The following is an 18,579-nucleotide window of genomic DNA, read 5'->3' on the forward strand; positions in this document are numbered from 1 at the left end:
CCAATCATAAAATGTAGTTTAGATCAGGTTCCAGTATTTAATGGAAAACAAAATTTCATAGTGTGTTCATGTGTTATTTTTATCACAATTTCTGCAATGAACAAATAGTCATTCTAATTTTTGGTGATGAATCTAAAGTAACCAACCAGTGCTGCATTTTTAGAAACTTAATTTTATTTGAAAATGGCTCAACAATTTGATTTTTTTTTTCTACTAAACGAATGAGAAATGAATTGTTAAACCAGTTACAAAACTCAAACTATGACGAGTAAAGTCTATAGCAGCTAATATGCGGACTAGCCAGACAAAACACAAGCAAAAACAAGTAACTTGCCTGATTAAATTCAGAAATCAAAAGCAAAGAGTGGACAAGTAAAAAATTTAAAGTTATTCACGTGTTAGTTTCTTGCGTAAGTTAGTCTTAAATGCACTTCGATTAGTTACGTCTTAAATTAACGAAAACTGAAGAACCTTAATGGCGGATGTTTCTTGGTTGAAGCAAACGGAAGAAGCATTTGCTAAAATCAGAGAAGCACAATCAGAAATTGGTGTCTTGCATAAGTTTATTGTTTTGGCCAGAATATGGGACGATCTAAAGCTTACCAAATCAGCGCAAGACTTTTGCAAAGAAATGGTTCGCATGGACTTTATCGGCCTATTACCGTTTCAAAATGAATTTCGTGCTAAAGCTAGTACTAAAATAATTCTTGGAATGATCAAAAGCATGACGGCTTTCAGCAAAGAATTGTGTAAAAACATCATTTCAAAAAATCTGCATATCCAATTCGTGAAATTCCTCGAAAGTAATTCAGTAAAAAAAGAAAGCAGAAAAAAAAGTCTTGACGTTACCATATCAATATTAGGAGCAGAAAACCTAGAAAAAAATCTTGACGTTACCATATCAATATTAGGAGCATTGTTTAACATCCTTCGAAATTACCCCGAATCACAGCCAACCATTCGCGACACTGGGGTTCAGGCGACACTTAGAGATTTCCTGAGTCGAGAAAATGTCATGATGAAAGCATTGACAGTCTGGATCTTCTGCTACGTGCTTGACTGGCGTCTTCCACAAGATCAGGACTTGGTGACAGCTGTCAGAAAAAGTATTGATTTCATGGTTAACCAACTGTTAGCTAAATTCACCTTGCCATCTGATTGGCAAGCAAAATTGACTCAAGGAACCCTTCAAAATCTTGAATTCACAGCTGACGAAGTGTTTGGGCCTATGGCGTGTGTGGCATACAACAGACAAATTACAGTTGAGCTATTAAAGCAAGGAGCGATCTCCAAATGCGAATGCATTTTGCTTCGCATATATGGAACCGAAACGTTTGGTTCTGATTCTGAATCCTTTACTAATAGGGCTTCAAAAGCGGCGCTTACACTCCTAGAACGAATGAGTCAACATAGAATCGGCAACGAGTTGATTGATTTCCCGGAGTTGCTAATGAAGTTTAGCAAGCACCCAATAGATGAAATCAGAGACATATCAGGCAGGTTGCTGCAGATTCCACAACTAAAAGGTAGCAAGGATATTTTCCTTTTTCTCCATCAAAGCTCAATGGTTTTTGTTTTGGTCAAAAGGATTTATAACACAATTAAAATAACAGTTTTCTAGCTAGTGTTTTATTTTTCACAGTATAAACTCCTGTGTATAGAAAACTGCTAAGAAACTTAGCTCAAAAATCTGACAAAAAACCTATTGGATATCCACTTGCAAACAATTTTGTTGGTTGTCCATTTGACAGTTACAGTTTTAAAAATGACAGTCGTATGAGGAAAATTCCATTTTACAAGTTATCTATTATAAAGCTGTTCTCCCCTAAACCTAATCTCCGTTATAATCAAGAATATTATATGGCTAACCGAATAAGGTCTTTCACAAGTTATCTTCTGTTTAAACCTTAGACATGAGACATAAGTTCAAGACATAGCTCTTTATATCTTCACTTCTGCCGTGAAGGTCACCTCAATACTTTGAACATCAACGCTGGACTTCAAGTTTTAAATCAAAAATTTACTTGGGATGTATACAAGCAAAATGCATTATATTTAGCGCAAAGTCGGCAAACAAATGTAACGTAAGGATTTAAATAAAAATTTGGAAATATTTAACTGGACGCTTAACACTCCCACGGTTACGCTCAAAATTTCAAAGAGTGTGTGTAGTTTGAGTTTTTTTTTCTCACTTACTATGAAGAATACTCCTCGTTTTCCTCCCAATTCTCCGCTCTTTAAGTATTTGGGCCTTCTGGTTATATTCTCATTTTCGTTTTTTTCTCAGGTCGTCTTTAGTTCAGTTCATTCTAGGCGTTGGTTGTGTTGTTTGCTCTGCCTTATTGTTGTTTTTGGGTTGTCGCCTGTTTGTTTTTTCTCTCATTCAGTCTTGTTTTTGCAGCTCGACTTTTCCATTGTCCTGTTTTCTTATATGCTTGATTATTCGTTTCCTGTTGACAATTCGATTACTTTGTCTCCCTTAATTTGAGCCTTGATTCCTCTTCCCCAAAATTATCAGGAACTCCAGGCATGCTTTAATATAATCTGCACCCTTTTCCTGTATTTGATTAGCCATAGATTCCATCAGCTCGATTAGTGATGATGCCTTTTCTGTTAGTGTCGGCTTTGTTGTAACCTCATTTTTAATTTTCGTTATGGTCAAAAAAGGGTTGCATATCTGAGTTCTGAAAATTGGGTAAGGTTGAAACTATCCCTCTAGGTTTTGGTACGCCGCCCGTTCTTTTGACGTGTAATTGGATTTTACTCTTTATCGTTGTCTTGTTTGTTCTTTAATTCCTGGGTGATTTTCCCATACTGGAATCCTGAATCGGTTGGTTAGCTCCCTCCGACCTATTTTGTTTCGCCTTCTTGTATCCATGAGCTGGTGGGCATTACTAGTTCCTTGAGGCCTGTTGGTGCTTCCCCGTCGTGCCTTCTCATGTTGTTATTTTTCGTTCTCTTCTTTTCAACAAATGGTCCCTCTGATTGTTCCTCAACCATTAGGTGTGCTGAGGCTTCCAGGTTCTTCTTAGGCAACCAACGCAGGGCCTAAATCGAAAGTGAATTATTCGGGTAGACAGCGCCCATTAACCTATGTTTCACTAAAAGGACCCCCCTTGCAAATTGCAGCGCATGTACGATTTGACCCAGCAATCGCATGATAGCTGAGCACCATCACTAACGGAGAGCCCTAACGCCAGATCGGTAGCTCTTGTGTCGAGCTGACTTGTATGCCACTAAGTCGCTTAATTGTTCTGTCTAAATTGGTGCAGATTTTTGGGTATGAATGCAAAGCCGCTACTCCTATGTCGAAACGATTATTTACCAAATTTTTCTACCCACGCCGTGTACGTAACAATTTGTTTTTCCGACTTTTTTCGCATTTTTCTGAAAAGTGGTTGGTTCCTTAACTTCTTGTGCTACACTTATTGTTTTCTTGACCATCTGTGTTAAACGCTTCCTTAGGTTTTTGTCCGGTTTTTTTCTGACCCCTTAAAATTCTGTTGTTAAAATTAATATATCTTTTTCTCCAACTTTAGTCCTCATTTTGATACGTATCCAACTTGACAATCTTGCGATGGCTATCCCGCGAAGCTCGATTCCGCGTCCTCTTATCAGAAGTTTAGATCGTGCATTTGTTCTGGGTTAGCAGTGGTCTCTATAGGCACTTCTAGTCTGGAACTGCAGTCAATTTAACGTTGTCTCACCTCAAACTGTGTGGTTTCGCTTGCTAGATTTGATAGACTCGTGTTAGGTTGTCTCCCCACGTGATTTTTAAATTTTGTGCCAGCATGTGGAGTTTTGTGCCGGCACTTGGGGTAATCCAGAGAGCTCCGCCACGTCTGAAGTAATCCTCTATAGTCTATTATTTGGGTCGATCTTCATTACCCATGACGTAACTTTTGAAAATATAGTTGCATAAACTTGATTACACCCTCAATTCTGTCCCATTGCTACAGAATTGGGACAGATGTCCCCGTAACATCCTCAAATTCCGCCCAAGTTACGGGGACATCATATACTGTTCACGATATCCAACGCCGCATCGATCACTGAACCGTCGTCCCGGACGCTCGGTTTTTTTTCTGATGTTGTAGAAATATGTGCTGTATGACTTTTTGGCAGCCTCTCAATTGTTTTCTATCTTGAAATGTATCAGCGATCAGTTATTTTAATCCTATCGTGTAGCCGTCATTATAAAGCGATGTCATAACATTCGTTGTAGCTTTATTCTATTTGAGAGTGTACTTTTTTCGATCAAGGTCCCCGTGTTTGTTGCCAATGACATGATGGAATTTCATGATCTATTGCAGGCAACAGTTGACGTGCCTCTACCAGTTTTGTGTTCTTTCGGGAGACTTTTTTTTTGGGCTCATTTGGTATAAGATCCCAAATTTACCAGTTTGGTATCAATTAGTGTTCACTTTTTGTTTTTTTTTCTGACCAGTTGGCATTGTTTTGGGTTCAAGTGTCTTTGTTTTGATATCTCTACTCGGAACTCGACATGTTACTCTTGTGCAGTTTGTTCTCTCTGGGGGTCCGAGAACCTGGATCGAATACGATCTTTTTGTTTTTGCTTCTGCGTGGTGCACCTGTTATTTGATGAATTACCTTGTCCTATTTGTCCCCATCTTGTTGCGATGTCATTATAGTATCCACCTTTCGGACTTTGCCACGTGGATATTCCGTCGGATATGCAATTTTTGTTTCAAATTCCGCCCAAGTGATTCTTGATCGGAATTGTTGTTCTGATAGCCAGATGGTTTTCCCCGAGATGTGATGTAATGCAACTTGTCTTCATACTGGTTTCATTGTTTTATCCCCTGTCGTTTTTTTCTGTTCAGCGTCTTTCCACTCTTGCCACGATGTCTTTTGGGTGCGTACCCACGGAGCCGCATTCCCGGATAGCCGAAAAAACTAAATACCTCCGGTTTTAGTTAAATTAAACCAGAAAACTCTTGAGACGCATTTTGATTGGACAGAAAATGCCTCAAAATTTTGCAGCCTGTTAGCTTACAAAATTCTGAACATTTTTAAGTGATTCGCTAATTTTTTTTAACTCTCATTGAATTAATTAACTACAAAAGTCTGACTACAACAGGGATTCGACCCCCTCACCAACCAAAGGGTCCCTCTTTGGTATGTTTTATTATATCCGTTTTCGGCCGACAAACCCTAAAATATTTTAGTATATGCTAACTTTAAAGGGGAGCGCGCGCTGAAAAAAAAGCAATTTTTTGGACAAATTTTTTTCAAAAAAAACCCAAAAACGGGGTTTTGGCCTGTTTTTTTTAAAACATTTGTCCGGTTTTTTAATGCGTTCATTTTTTTTGCCGGGGGAAAGTGGGGGTAATTGGGAGGAGGGGAAGGGAGTGGGAAGGAAAAAAGATAGGACTAAGTGTATGGTTGGGGGGTAGAGATAGGGGGTACCCCATATAAAATAAAACAATGTTTTTAAGTAATTTCGTAGGATCTCTTTAACTACTGTCGCCCCCTATGGTACCTAGTAACGAATCTCGAATCCCCCCCTATTAATAAGAAATGGGTAGGGGGTAATTGTTAAGTAGATCCAAAATTTCGGCTATCCGGGAACGAATTTATTTTTCGGCTATCCGGGAACGAATTTATTTTTCGGCTATCTGGGTATTCGGCTCCGTGACACGCCACCGTCTTTTGCCACCTCTCTGATTATAATTGTGGGAAGTCCCCCTGGTTTGTAGTCTAACAAATCTTCATTTCTTTTTGGGGAGTTTTTTTGTTCCACTGGGCTGTTTTGTGTTCTCTTTTTTCGTCGTTTTGTCCCTGATTGGTAAGCACACCAATTGTTTTCTTTTCCTTCTGATTTTGTTATCTGTCTTTGCTGTAGTGTTTGAATCCAATATCATTTTTGACTATAAAAGTGTTTTGGACAGTCAATTTATTTACTGCTTTCTCTACGTTTCAATCAAATACTCCGATGCTTGAATCCTATTCGCCAATTCGTTGAGCACGCAGTTGTCTAAATTTTCCAGCTTTGAAATGAAAGTGCACCTTTTACCAAATTCGGGTCATAATTGCTTGCTGGTAGCGCCGAGCTGACTGGGTTTTGAGAGATGTAGTCAATTAGAACCATGTTTGTTGCTGCTAATTGTTTCATATTAAAATTGTATTTTTATATATGGTCATAATCTACCAATCGATCTGGTTAATCACCATTGTACCGCCTTTTATTTCTCCGATGAGTTCAATGGGCTTGAAAGAGCTGGATGATCAGTAATTATTTTAAAAGAAAGGCTGTATAGAGAGTACTTTTTAAAATGTTCAACCAACGAAAATTGCAAAAGTAGCTCCAAATTTTAGTGGAATACATTTCCCCGAAAATATTCAAGAAATTTGATGCAAAAGAAAGCGGTATCTAAGCTTCTGAGGCGTATTACTCCAATGCCAACCCCAGTCCAAAGGTTTTTGCATCATACTCCTTTGTTTCTAGATATTGGTTAAAAAAATCCCACCAGATTTTTTCGCCACCAGATTTATTTTCTTTTTGATTGTTTTTCCGAATTCTGAAGATAAAGTTGTATCGTTAAAATGCTATAATTTTTCCGTGATGAACAATATTTCTAGCTGTGTGCACAGGTCTCTAGTCGTTATCGTTCGTAAATCGGTGTTCGGTTGCCTTTGCCGAAAATGTCTTTTCACTTCTTCGCTCGAGCTAAGGTAACTGTAGTAATTGGCTTTGATATCTTCCTCATCCCACGGAATCGAGCCTCATAATAACCCCTTGCTCTCACTTTTTTTGTTCTCATGTTTGATCCGTTCTTCTTTATTTCTGTTTGTTTCCTTGTGGATCTCATCCTCAATTTTTGGGGCCGTTGGTGTATATGGTGTTGTCAGTCTGGTGAATGTGGCGTTTTATGAAGTTTTTTTGCACAATTTACATGTAACATTTTTTTTTCGCAATTCAGAAGAAAGTGCGGGGTATTTGCGGTGTTTTCTTATTCAATCAATTTTCGACTTCTTGACAAAGTAGTTTTGAATTTTTTAAATACCGTCTGAGAGATTTTGTTCTCAAATTTCAAAAACTGTTTCTGCTGTGATTACTTTTCTCTTACTTTTTTTTGGGTTAGAAAAATGCAAATTTGGTCAAACTGGGATACTTACTGCGCGATGTTTTGCCTTCTTAGAACACGTGTAAATGGCAAATTAATGTGTTCCAAATATGATTGACGTCAACAATTTAATCATTATGATACAATAAAAGACGCTAAACACAACTTTGGTAATTTACATAGCAGGTGGGGAGATAAAATGAAGAAAAAAGTAATTTTTTCACTATTTTGTCAATTATTCGACCAAAAAATCAATTAACTAAAATTATTGTGCAATCGAAAGCGGCAGGGCCTCGCCTTGATAAACGATTAGTCCTGTACTGCTTAAAAACTGGAAGTTGTGAGGCCGGCAATTTTTGATGACTCCAAAGTTTGATACAAGTTTTCTAGTTAAGAATTGTGATAATGATGCGGTTCTCTTGCTTTTCATTAGAAGCGTTCAAGACTCAAAAACTAACAGTTTTGAAAATTAGCGTTCTTTATTGCTCTGTCAGCTCATTTTGCTTATGAAATATGGGCGGCGATTTTTGTTCCGACTCTTTCGATACGAAAGTAACGGAATATTTGTGCTCGGGGTGGTTTTTTTTTCTTCAGACAGTTTTCGACTTTTTAACTAGCCTTTTTCGACGGAATTTCTTATATCATTCGGAAGGTATTGTTGTCCTGAGCTCAAATTTGAAAAGATATCTTACCTGTGATCATTTTTCGTAAAGTTACGGGGGTTTAAAGATTGCCATTTTGGCCAATTTGGAACAATTAACGCGCGATATATTTCGCGCTATTAACGCGTATGCGGAGAGTTATTCCGTCTTATAAATCGTTCCAAATTGGTTGAAAGAAGCTTATTTGTCACAATTAATTTGTTACAAGGAGCGAAAATTATCATTTTGTACTTTATATGGCTTGTGGGGGGATGATTTTCGAAAAAAAATTTCTAATTTTCGAAAAAAAATTTCATTTCGTTTTATTTCATTTAATTTTTGAAAGTTATTACTGCATCATAAACCTTAAACGGCAGTCGGAACATTCAGGGCTTTGCCCTGATACGAGCAGTCTTGTTTTAATTGCTGCAATTTAGTTTCTTTGAATTGACGTGATTTAATTGAATCTTTCATCGTTCTCAACCAGAGCTTAAAAGACTGCTAAGATGAAGAAAAACTCATTACTAATTTTCCCTTCAAAAGACAAAGAAGAAAAAAAGAAAATTAACGTCAAATCTTAATTGAAAATTAAGCATAATTAAACTTTGAGGAATGGAGTTTTTCAAAATTTTTTGTGAACATGCTAGTCAAACTTTTCAACTAAACTCAATGATAAATATCGAAACATTATATTCAATACACTGTTTAGCAATAATGTATAGTTTGTAAAGCGATAACGTTTTCATTTCCAATTTTTAGCCTTAAGAACTAGTATTACTCATTCTCAATATATTGAAAAATTGTTTTTTACTAGTTTACTAATGTTATACAAATTTAGCAGCAATGTTTTTTTTTGACTGAGTTAAATATGTGTTAATTGTTTTTTTTTGAATTTCCACGTTAATCCAAATCACAAAAATATAAAGAACCAGCTGTTGACAACAAAATGCTTTCATAAAAAGTTTCGTAGTAATGATACTATTTTTGTTATAAAGCTTGTTGTCCGACTTTCGAAAAAACTAAGGAAATTGTATATCTGAAGTGTTTGTTTTTCAAATTTAGAACAATTTCTTAAAAAGCTGACAGCGGATTGGTATCGATCTTGAATTTTATGCCAGGCAATTTTATTGAATAGATTAAAATGAGGATACCAGCTGCTCTTATAACTTTTCGATAAGTTTGAATCGTAAATTTTATACGTGGCAAATCATCCGCATCATCCAAATTATCCTTCCCAATTTTTTTGTGGCAAACTTCAATTTATGATATTACTTCTATTATTCAAGTTTTGGCAAGTGCGTGTGATGTTTGCGGTACATAATTTTTGATTTAAGAAGTTTTTTAATTCAACAACTAATAGAGATCACTTAAATGACAGTCGCAACATTCAGGGCCTTAAAGAGCTTTGATATGTTTAATTGATATTTTTTGGAATGTCATAAAACGATTGTGTTGCCTTCAAGGGTCGAGGTCCCAAACTCATGTCAAGACTTTGTGAGTCGCGTCGCATCCCTGATTTAAACCCATGTTACATTGTCGCGCCGAAAGTTTGAGGCTGGAAAGTCCTGAGATGTGTCGCTCCGTGGGTTGCGGTGGTCTGAATGCATCCAAATTTGGTCGCAAAGTTCCAAACATGAGTTGCAAAATCTAGACATACAAATTTTTGGTTGCAAAAATCTGGACAGATTTTTTCCAGACTTTCGCAACAAGTTTTGTTCATGCCAGACTATCGCGACCCACGGAGCGACATAAGTCTAGATTTTCCAAACTCATCTCTAGACTCTGTGGATTGCCCCGCATCTGGATTTAGACCCAAATCGCATAGACAAGCCAAGAATTTGAATCTGAAAAGCCGAAATCTGACGCGGGTTGTGGTAGTCTGGAAATATCAAAAATTTTTCGTAAAAGACTGAACATGGTTCGCAAAAAAAACTGGATATTCCAAAATTTGGTCGCGAAAGTCTGGACACACATTTACTACACTTTCGTGACTTTATGCCCAGACTTTCGCGACCGAATTTTGGAATTTCCAGACATTCGAGACCCAAGTCAAACGTTTCGAGACCCATATCCGGACTTTCGCGACCCATGTCCAGACATCCGCGACCAAATTTTGGTATGTCTAAATTATCGCGACCCACGCGCGACCCATTTCGAGACTTTCCAGACACAAACTCTCAGCGCGACCTTGAAATTTGAGTGTAAATCGGTATGCGGCGCAACCCACGGCGCGAAGTTATCTCCAGCCTTTCCAGTTTCAACTTTTCGTCGCGACTATGAAAGTTGCACCGTCTACATCTTGGTCGCGAAAGTCGAGCTGTATTAATTTCAATCGCGAGAGTCGTGCCGTTTCCACGTCGGTCAGGAAAATGCGCAGTCTCAACCTCGGTGGCAGAAGTAGACCAAAAGACTTTCTGTGTTCAGCCGTTTCCACCTTGACGCAGAAGTCGCACCGTCCCCACCTTTGTCGCGAAGATCAAGTCGTCTCCACTTCGGTCGCAATACCCGAGCCGTCTCCACCTTGATACCGGTAGTTGCAACATTTCAACTCGGTCCAAAATTTGAAAGACGATTTTTCTGGGTCGCGCCATCTCGGCCTTGGTCTGAATTTTGTGCTGTCTCCGCCTAGGTCTAGAAAGTCGCCGTCGTCACTACCTTGTTCGCGAAGGTCTGGACGAATTGTTTCTTGGACGCGCCGTCTCCGCCTTGGTCGTGAGAGTCGCGCCGTCTCCACGTTGGTCGCAAAGATTGCAAGGAATTGTCTCTTGGTCGTGCAGATTCTCCCTTGGTCTGGAAATCCGCGCCGTCTCCGCCTTGCCTTTCTCCTCCGTCTCTGATTGGTCGCGAAAGTCGTGCGGTCTCGGCCTAGTTCACGAAAACTATGATAACTTTTTTCGTGGTCGCGACGTCTCCTCCTTGGTCGTGAAAGTCGCATCAACTACACCTTGGTCGCAAAAGTCGCGCAATCTTTAATTGTTCGCGAAATAAACGCCGTCTCCAACTCTAATCTGGAAAGTCGCCCCTTCTCACCTCAATCAAAAAAACCGCTAAAACTTTTTCCTGGTTGCGCCGACTCCACGTGTTGGTCTTTAAAGTCACGCAATCTCCACCTCAGCCGCGTCTCCACGTCTCCACGTTTGCGACGTCTCTACCTCAGCCGCAAAAACCACGCGAACTTTGTTCTTGATCGCGCCAAATACACTTTAGTCGCAATTAGTTGCACCGTCTCAACCTCGATTGCAAAAGGTGCCGTCTACCACCATATTCTTGAAAGTCACACCGTCTTCACGTTGGCCGCGAGGATTGCCAGGAATTGTCTCTTAGTCGCGCCATCTCCGCCTTGGTCTGGAAATTCGGACCGTCTTCACGTCTGTCACAAAAGCCGCCAGACAATTTTTCTTGGTCGCACCATCTCCGCATCGGTCGCGAAAGTTGCGCCGTCTCTAACTTGGTCGCAAAATGGCGCACCGTTTCACCTTGATTTGATCTGGAATGCTGCTCCGTCTCCACCTGGGTCGCGAAAACCGCGCGAACTTTTTTTTCTTAGTCGCTACGTATGGTTGCAATTGTCGCGCCGTTCCGCCTTGACCTGGAAGGTTGTGCCGTGTCCACCTCGGTCGCAAAAGCAGCGAGACACCTATTCTGGGTCGTGCAGTCATCTTGAAACTCTCGCAGTCTCCGTCTTGCTCTGAAAAATTGCGCCATTTCCACCTTGGTTGCGGAAATTACGCTGTTTCTTCCTCTGTCGCAAAATTATAATGTCTCCACATTTGTCTTGGAAACCGCGAGAAGTATTTTCTTGTTTGCGCCACTTCCGCCGTGGTCGCGAAAGTCTCCCCGTCTCCACATGGTGGCGGAAGTCCTGCCGACTCCACATTAATCGCGCCGACTCCACGCAGCCGTCTGGAACGTCGACTCCATATTGGCCGACTCCGCATGGTGGCGGAAGTCCTGCCGACTCCACATTAATCGCGCCGACTCCACGCAGTCGCTTGGAACGCAGTCGCCTGGAACGCGAGTAAGGTGTATTTGGCGCGATCAAGAACAAAGTTCGCGTGGTTTTTGCGGCTGAGGTGGAGTCGTCGCAAAGGTGGAGACGTGGAGACACGGCTGAGGCGGAGATTGCGTGACTTTAAAGACCAACACGTAGAGTCAGCGCAACCAGGGAAAAGTTTTAGCGGTTTTTGTGATTGGGGTGAGAAGGGGCCACTTTCCAGATCAGAGTTGGAGACGGCGTTTATTTCGCGAACAATTAAAGACAGAGACTGCGCGACTTTCCACACGACTGCGCGACCAGCCGTCTGGAAAGTCGCGCAGTCTCCGTCTTGCTCTGAAAAACTCGTCTTGCCTTGGTCGCGAAAGTCACTCCTTCTCCACCTCGGTCGCGAAAGTCGTGTCGTCTCCACATTAATTGCGAAAGCTGCTAGAAATTTTCTCTTGCTCATGCCATCACCGCCTTGGTCTGGAAACGAACGCCGTCTCCCCATCGGCCATGAAGGTTGCAAAATTTTGTTTCTTGGTCGCACCATCTCCTCTTTGGTCTGGATCCTCGCGTCGCCTCCGATTCACCTTGGGCGCAAAGGTCCGGGGTTGACCAAAACTTCTTACCATACAATTCCATACAATTCCATACAATGCCACACGTACAGAAAAATGAATGAAATAAACCTTTTTCTATAAATGAAAACCGTATGATAAGTATTTTTCCATAAACCGAAAATTTGATTTTTTTTTTCTTATTTTATTTCTGAAAACTTTGGGTTGGGTTCGTCACCGAACGCAAGTGACAAAGACTTTGGCTTACTCGAAGCACCAAAGGATGGACGGTCTTGCATTTACAATTCATACAAAACGACCTGAATTGTTTTAAAGCTGTCTCTCACAAATGATATAATGAAAGTAACATGCCATACAAAAGAAGGAGGCGTTTTGAGCCTTTTTGAAAAAATAATTTCCAAATATACGGAAAAAACAGCTTTTCTGTATCCAGGATTACGTTATGCACACAAAAAATTAAATTTTGCATGCAATAAAAGAGAGTTTTAGAAAATGTTTGTTTGTGTGTTAAACTAGTTTGCTGTTGAAAAAAACTCAAAAAAATTTTAGGGGCATTTTCAAATGGGAGTTGTGTAATAAACATTTCTTTCAAAAAATAAAATCTCGGTTTTTTCCTCACCAGACTGTTTTTATTAGAATCAAAAGCCGCAGAAACTAGTTAAAATCTTTTTTCAACCATTTTATGAAATTGTATGAAAATTGTATGACAAACATTTTTCCATACACTTCATGTATGAAACTGTATGATAAGCAACTTCGGTGTATGTCGATCAACCCGGGTCCTTTCGATCTTTCACTGTACTCAAAAGTATCAGAAACACGACGCTTCTAGCCAATAGTTTCTTTTCGATAATCAAACGCAAGTTTGTTTGACGATGGTTTATAAGTTCATTCATTTCAAACTATTATCAGATGAAGCTGAAAAGTTATCCCCAGATAAAGCTGACGACATTCCCCTATCACTTCGTAACATAACAACAAAGATGAACACTGATGGTGGAGATGATCTTGACTGTTCAAAAATGAATTTGGTCAATCCAGAAGATTTGATGGAAAACAGCCCGAAAAAGCATATAATGATTAGTTATTCGCACAACGAGAAAGCCGTCGTGAAAAAAATGGTGGCAGATCTTCGCAAAAAGATCAAAGTCGAAATCTGGATAGACGAGGATAAAATGCACACAGGTCAGGGTCTTGTTGAAGAAATGGCGCAAGCAGTGGACAATGCTAGTTGTGTTATTTGCTGTTATTCGGACGCGTATGCAAAAAGCAAAAATTGCATGTTGGAGTTCGAGTATGCCCAGTACACTGACTCAAAGAACATAGTCTATCTTCGCGTACAGGAGAACTGCGAGCCCAAAGGGAAACTTGGAATGTATCTGGCAGGCAAATTTTATTTCGATCTCTCTACCAACAGTAAGTATGATAAGAATTTTCCCAGGTTGGTCCAAAAGCTGGAAGCAGCTCATCCTGAATAACCCGGAACAGTCTGGACCACAACATTCAACTACACTAGTTGAGAAGTCTCTGTATGTAAATAATGATATCAAAGATATAGCATCTACTTTTATAAATTGTACTTTGTAACTATCACTTAACTTTCTTCTCAAATCACCTCGCTTTTTCACAAGTGTTTTTTGTATCGCGCGGTAACTAAGCCGATTATAAGTATGTCAAGTTGAATTAGATACAACTCGGGAAGCTTATATTGACAGACTTCATCCTGACACAGTTTTAAAATTTTTGATTTCTCGCTTCAAACATCTTGAGGATGAAATTGGTTAACAATTCTAAGACGCGTTTTAGAATCGCGTTCCTCGAAAAAGTTAAAAAGTTTTGTTTATTGAAAATCCTGGTGGTTGAAGCCCGGTGGATGAGTCATGAACAGTTTGTCCAACATAGCAAGCTAACTGAGCAGCTTGGACAGAAAACTTTGTTCACTATATTACTTCGAGTAAACGCAGGGAGACGTCCTTTCAGTATGGGTGAGAAATTGCTTAACTTTTTGGTTGTAAAAACAATATTAAAAGGAATTTTCTCGAAACGTCTATGAAGATCTCTCACAAGTAAAAACGCAGTCACAATGCCTCAACTTTTACTTTTTCAGTCACAAAGCCACAAAAGTAAAACTTGATCAAGGGCTTCCGACATTTTTCTTTGGTGTTTTCACGACTACAGCTTCTAGTATCCTCTGGTTCAATATCAGCGAGTTTCCTATTTTGCCCCCTAAAGTAAAAAAAGAGTCCAAATTCTGAAACTTTGCAATAAATTTTCGTTTTCCAATTAAAAATATCATTTTAACTATTTTATAAAAACAATTAGGTTTTTAAAAATTTAAGGAAATTTTGGGTCCAACGAGTTTTGAACCCAAAGAATTGGGAATATTAGGACAGCCGCATAAGCAATACCTCCACTATGTCATTACCGTTTTCATTTTGCATCACTAAGCTAGGTTTGAAGAAGTTGCCTTCCGCCTTCTTTGTGACTCATGCTGTTACTATGAGTCAGTGAGATTTTAGGATTTTCGAACCACTCATCAGATATTAGACTACCTGGTGACCTATAAAATCTTACACAGGGCAATAGAAAAAAGTTGACACCCTCAAAAAGTATCATGAATAACCTTGAAACCCCGATTTTTGCAAGAGATATTTACACGGTTCGGCAACGATTGGTACAAATTTTTAAAAAACGAATACGGAATTGATTCCCAAAAGAAAGTACAGTTTTTTCTTAATTTTCGGCGTTCAACTTCATAGGTCTAAGCTGCCGTTTCATATGCGCCGAAACCTTCTCTATTGGAATGGATTCAAGTCTGGACTATGCGTAAACTAGTCTTCTCTAATGACCCTATGGCCCGAAATCCACTGATTGACCATCTCAGCCCAATGAACAGAACCATTGTCGTCTTGGAACATATTATCACCCAAATTGTCATTTACCGGCCGCTCAAATTAATCGATATACGAGGTATCTGTAAATATTGAGGCGTTGTGAGAAGAAGACACCACCCATTGGTTGGTATTCACCCCAGAGCATTAAAAGAAACCGACTATAACTTCGTGTAGTTGTGTTTATGAGAGCATAACAATTCTCACGCTCTCGCCAGGCATCAACTCGGCCATCACTCAACCGTCCAAAACGGCAGCCGTCCTGAAAACGACCTTCTGCCATTGCTCTACTGAGATTTGTTTTTTAGCCTTAGCCCATTTTAAACGTAAAGCTTGGTGTTGCTACTTTAGATTTTTTTTCCTTGCTGCTGCTCTTCCTGTAAACCCCATTTTATGTAATCCGCTGATCAAAGTAATTTCGGAAATAGTTTTTTTTTGCTAAAAATGTTAATGAACATGCTCATTTTTTCGAGGGATAGAGCGTTATCTTTTTTCAACCAACTCATGAATTGCCGGCGATTTCTTTCGTTTAGTTTCATTGGACGCCCTGATCATTCTGCATCCTCAAACCCACTATTTCTCATTTTTTTTTACAATTTTGCAGCTGTCGAAGGATAAGATCCCTTTTTTTATGCGACTTTCGGCAATGACCAGCCAAGCTTGCGTAAAACCACAGCTCGAAATCTTTTTTTAAAATTGGATTCGAAATCAATTTGCTAAATTGAAAATTAAAAATGCAAGCATGAATAGAAATGTTTTAGAAAACTTCACATCTGACGTGAAATTTTTTTCAAAGTGTCTACTTATTTATTGAAGCCTAGTGTATCATAATTTTTTATGACATGAAGTTTTGATCAACTGATCCATAAAAACTACAAGGGCGTCCATGGGTCAAAATAAAATAGTTTTGGGCTGTTTTTTTTCCTTAAATTTTTCGAAAAAAAAAACGCAAAAGAAACGTTTCAATTCTGTTTTGAACGGGCTCAGTAAACCATTTTGGTCATTCCAATGAAAGGTCGAAGTTCTACTATGAGAAAACACTAGGTCTGAGCCTTCTACGAATCCGGAAAACCAATCCAAAGTAATAACAGGAATAGCAGGTTACTGTGCACGAAGCATACAAGGTTCCCAAGCTTAAAACTACAGAAAATTTTTTTTTTCAAGTTAGAATGAAATTTTCTGCGCGTTGTGACAAAAGAATCTAACAAAAAGCAATAATTTATGCGTATTTGGCAGTCATATCAAAATAAACAAACTTGACAAATTGTTTCGCAGCAAACTGACTAGAGCAACAAAAAATTAAATCAAAATTTCAATAGTTATCAATTTTATTTGCAGAAAATTTAATATTTATTAGCTGATCTAATTTGTTAAATATTAAGTTTTTTTCATTGCCTCAATTTAAGCATAAAAGAGCAACTGTAAGCCAACTCAGCCAACAAATTAGACTAAGAATCAATATTTTCCAATCACTTTTTCAAGGCACAGGTAAAACTCTTCTGAAAAAATTTAATTCGTTCAAATCAGAACTAAAAAGCGAGCTTGATTATGATATATCAACCCTGAAGAGTTTCATAAAATACATATCATTTAGAAAGAAAAAATCCCACATTCGTGTATCCAGGACTACGTTATGCACACAAAATTTTAGGTTTTGCATGCAAATGCTTGCGTAAAAAACTCGTTTTGCGTTATTACGAGTCTGAACTGCCAAGTTTGTGATATGTATGCGGGTTTCGCAATGGGCCAAAAACAGAATTGTTGCGGAATCCGCAATATTGCTTTTTCAGTAATTTTTTTTGCTGTTTTGGATTCCTTGAACAAAAAGCTAAAACACTCTTGCTCAAATTACCTCCAAAAACAGTCAACTTTGCAGAATTTGCTACAAAATTTGTGTGGAAGGCAGAAAAAATGAGCGGAATCTGGAACAGCTTGTGGAATCCATAAGCATATAATAAGACATTTACTTATTATATCAAGTTGTCGCGGAATTCCCAATTGTTGGTAGAATCCGTAAATTGTAAACGAAATCCAAAAAATTGTTAGTGGATTCCGCAAATTGTAAGCGGAATCCGCAAATTGTAAGCGGAATCCGCAAATTTTCAGTAAAATCTGCAATTTTTTGCGGAGAGCACCTACATTTGCGGAATTCGCTTAATTCAGAGTTCAAAAGAACTACCTATATTCGCTCGTTGCGGAATCCTCAACAAAACTAATAGGTAAGAAAAAATTTATTTCTCACTGTTAATGGTTATTATGCATGTAAAAACAATTAAACAGTGAGGCGCCAGAAACAGTGAGGGGACAGTTAAACCAATCGGAATACAGAGCACTGCCAAACGAAGTACGTAGTTTGAGACCTTAAAACAAAAGAAAAAAGTTATATTTATCTGAAAACATAAAGAAAACATTGGGAAAAGAAAAGTAAACCTTGATTAAACAGAAAGCAGCAGATTGATTGCATTATCTGGACAGGTTAATGACATAGGGTCCAAGCTCTGCATCCATCTTTAAAATGATTGTTCAATCATAGTCGGTATAAAACCAAATTGAAGAAGACAAGATTTCAAATTCGTCTTTCTTAATTTCTGAAAATCGATAGTCCTTGTCATCCCTACTCGATTTCAAAAAAAAACTTGAACTTGTTCAATTGACGGTTATTGCTTCTACTAGTTTTTTCCCATCCCTTGAAGCCTCTCTATCATCAGTTGAGGCCAGTAAACACCTAACTGATACCATGCGGCTGTAACAAGTGTTATAGTTTGAACCATTTCTAACGGTTGGATCGGAAGCAATTAGCACTTAAAAAAACAGTCACTTAGACCGGAAATTGGCAAAAGTAAAACTACAAAAAATTTTAAATTTGGTCCTCTAGTAGACTACTATACATTGTTTTTCCGACCATTGAAAATGGGGAGGAACTTTGTATTCGGGTATGTTAAGTTTTTTTTTTCAATTTTTTGTTTTCCACCAAAAATCAGCAGCCACAAATAATCATCAGACAGGGTTCAGTGACATTTAAAATAAAAATACTTTCAGTCGGGATTCAAGCGACATTTAAAATTTTGAAAAAATTCTCACACTGTTGAGAAAAACCAGGAGTTTTTGATTTTTGGTCTAATTTCGAGCTAATTAGTAAGGTAGTTAGTAATTGCAATAACTTATTTTAGCCTAATTTAAGCCTTGAATTTAGTTTTACTCAAGCAAAGGTAGTTTTTGGAGTTTTTTAGCGCAATTTTAGGAATCAACAATTTAGCAAATCCGCAAAAAATTGTGAAACATTTTTTGAAATTTTTTCATTTTTTTGTCATTATTCTAGTCATTCTAGTCATTATTCTTTAAAAACTGTTTTCCAATGGATTTATTTTACTCTGACTCTAAAATATGTCTTTGAAAACCATA

General features: G+C 38.5%; 1 protein-coding gene across 1 annotated transcript; it reads left to right on the forward strand.

Annotated features, from left to right (window-relative positions):
* Window positions 1–273: 273 nt before the first annotated feature.
* LOC134855313 (uncharacterized) lies at window positions 274–13,896 on the forward strand. Its single transcript, XM_063871809.1, has 2 exons — window positions 274–1,526; window positions 13,199–13,896. The coding sequence occupies exons 1-2, from the start codon at window positions 476–478 to the stop codon at window positions 13,762–13,764; spliced, it is 1,617 nt and encodes a 538-aa protein (XP_063727879.1). The 5' UTR covers window positions 274–475; the 3' UTR covers window positions 13,765–13,896.
* The last annotated feature ends 4,683 nt before the right edge of the window (window positions 13,897–18,579 follow it).

Source organism: Symsagittifera roscoffensis, chromosome 10 (genome assembly GCF_963678635.1).
Source record: "Symsagittifera roscoffensis chromosome 10, txSymRosc1.1, whole genome shotgun sequence".
Classification (NCBI taxonomy): Eukaryota; Metazoa; Xenacoelomorpha; order Acoela; family Convolutidae; genus Symsagittifera; species Symsagittifera roscoffensis.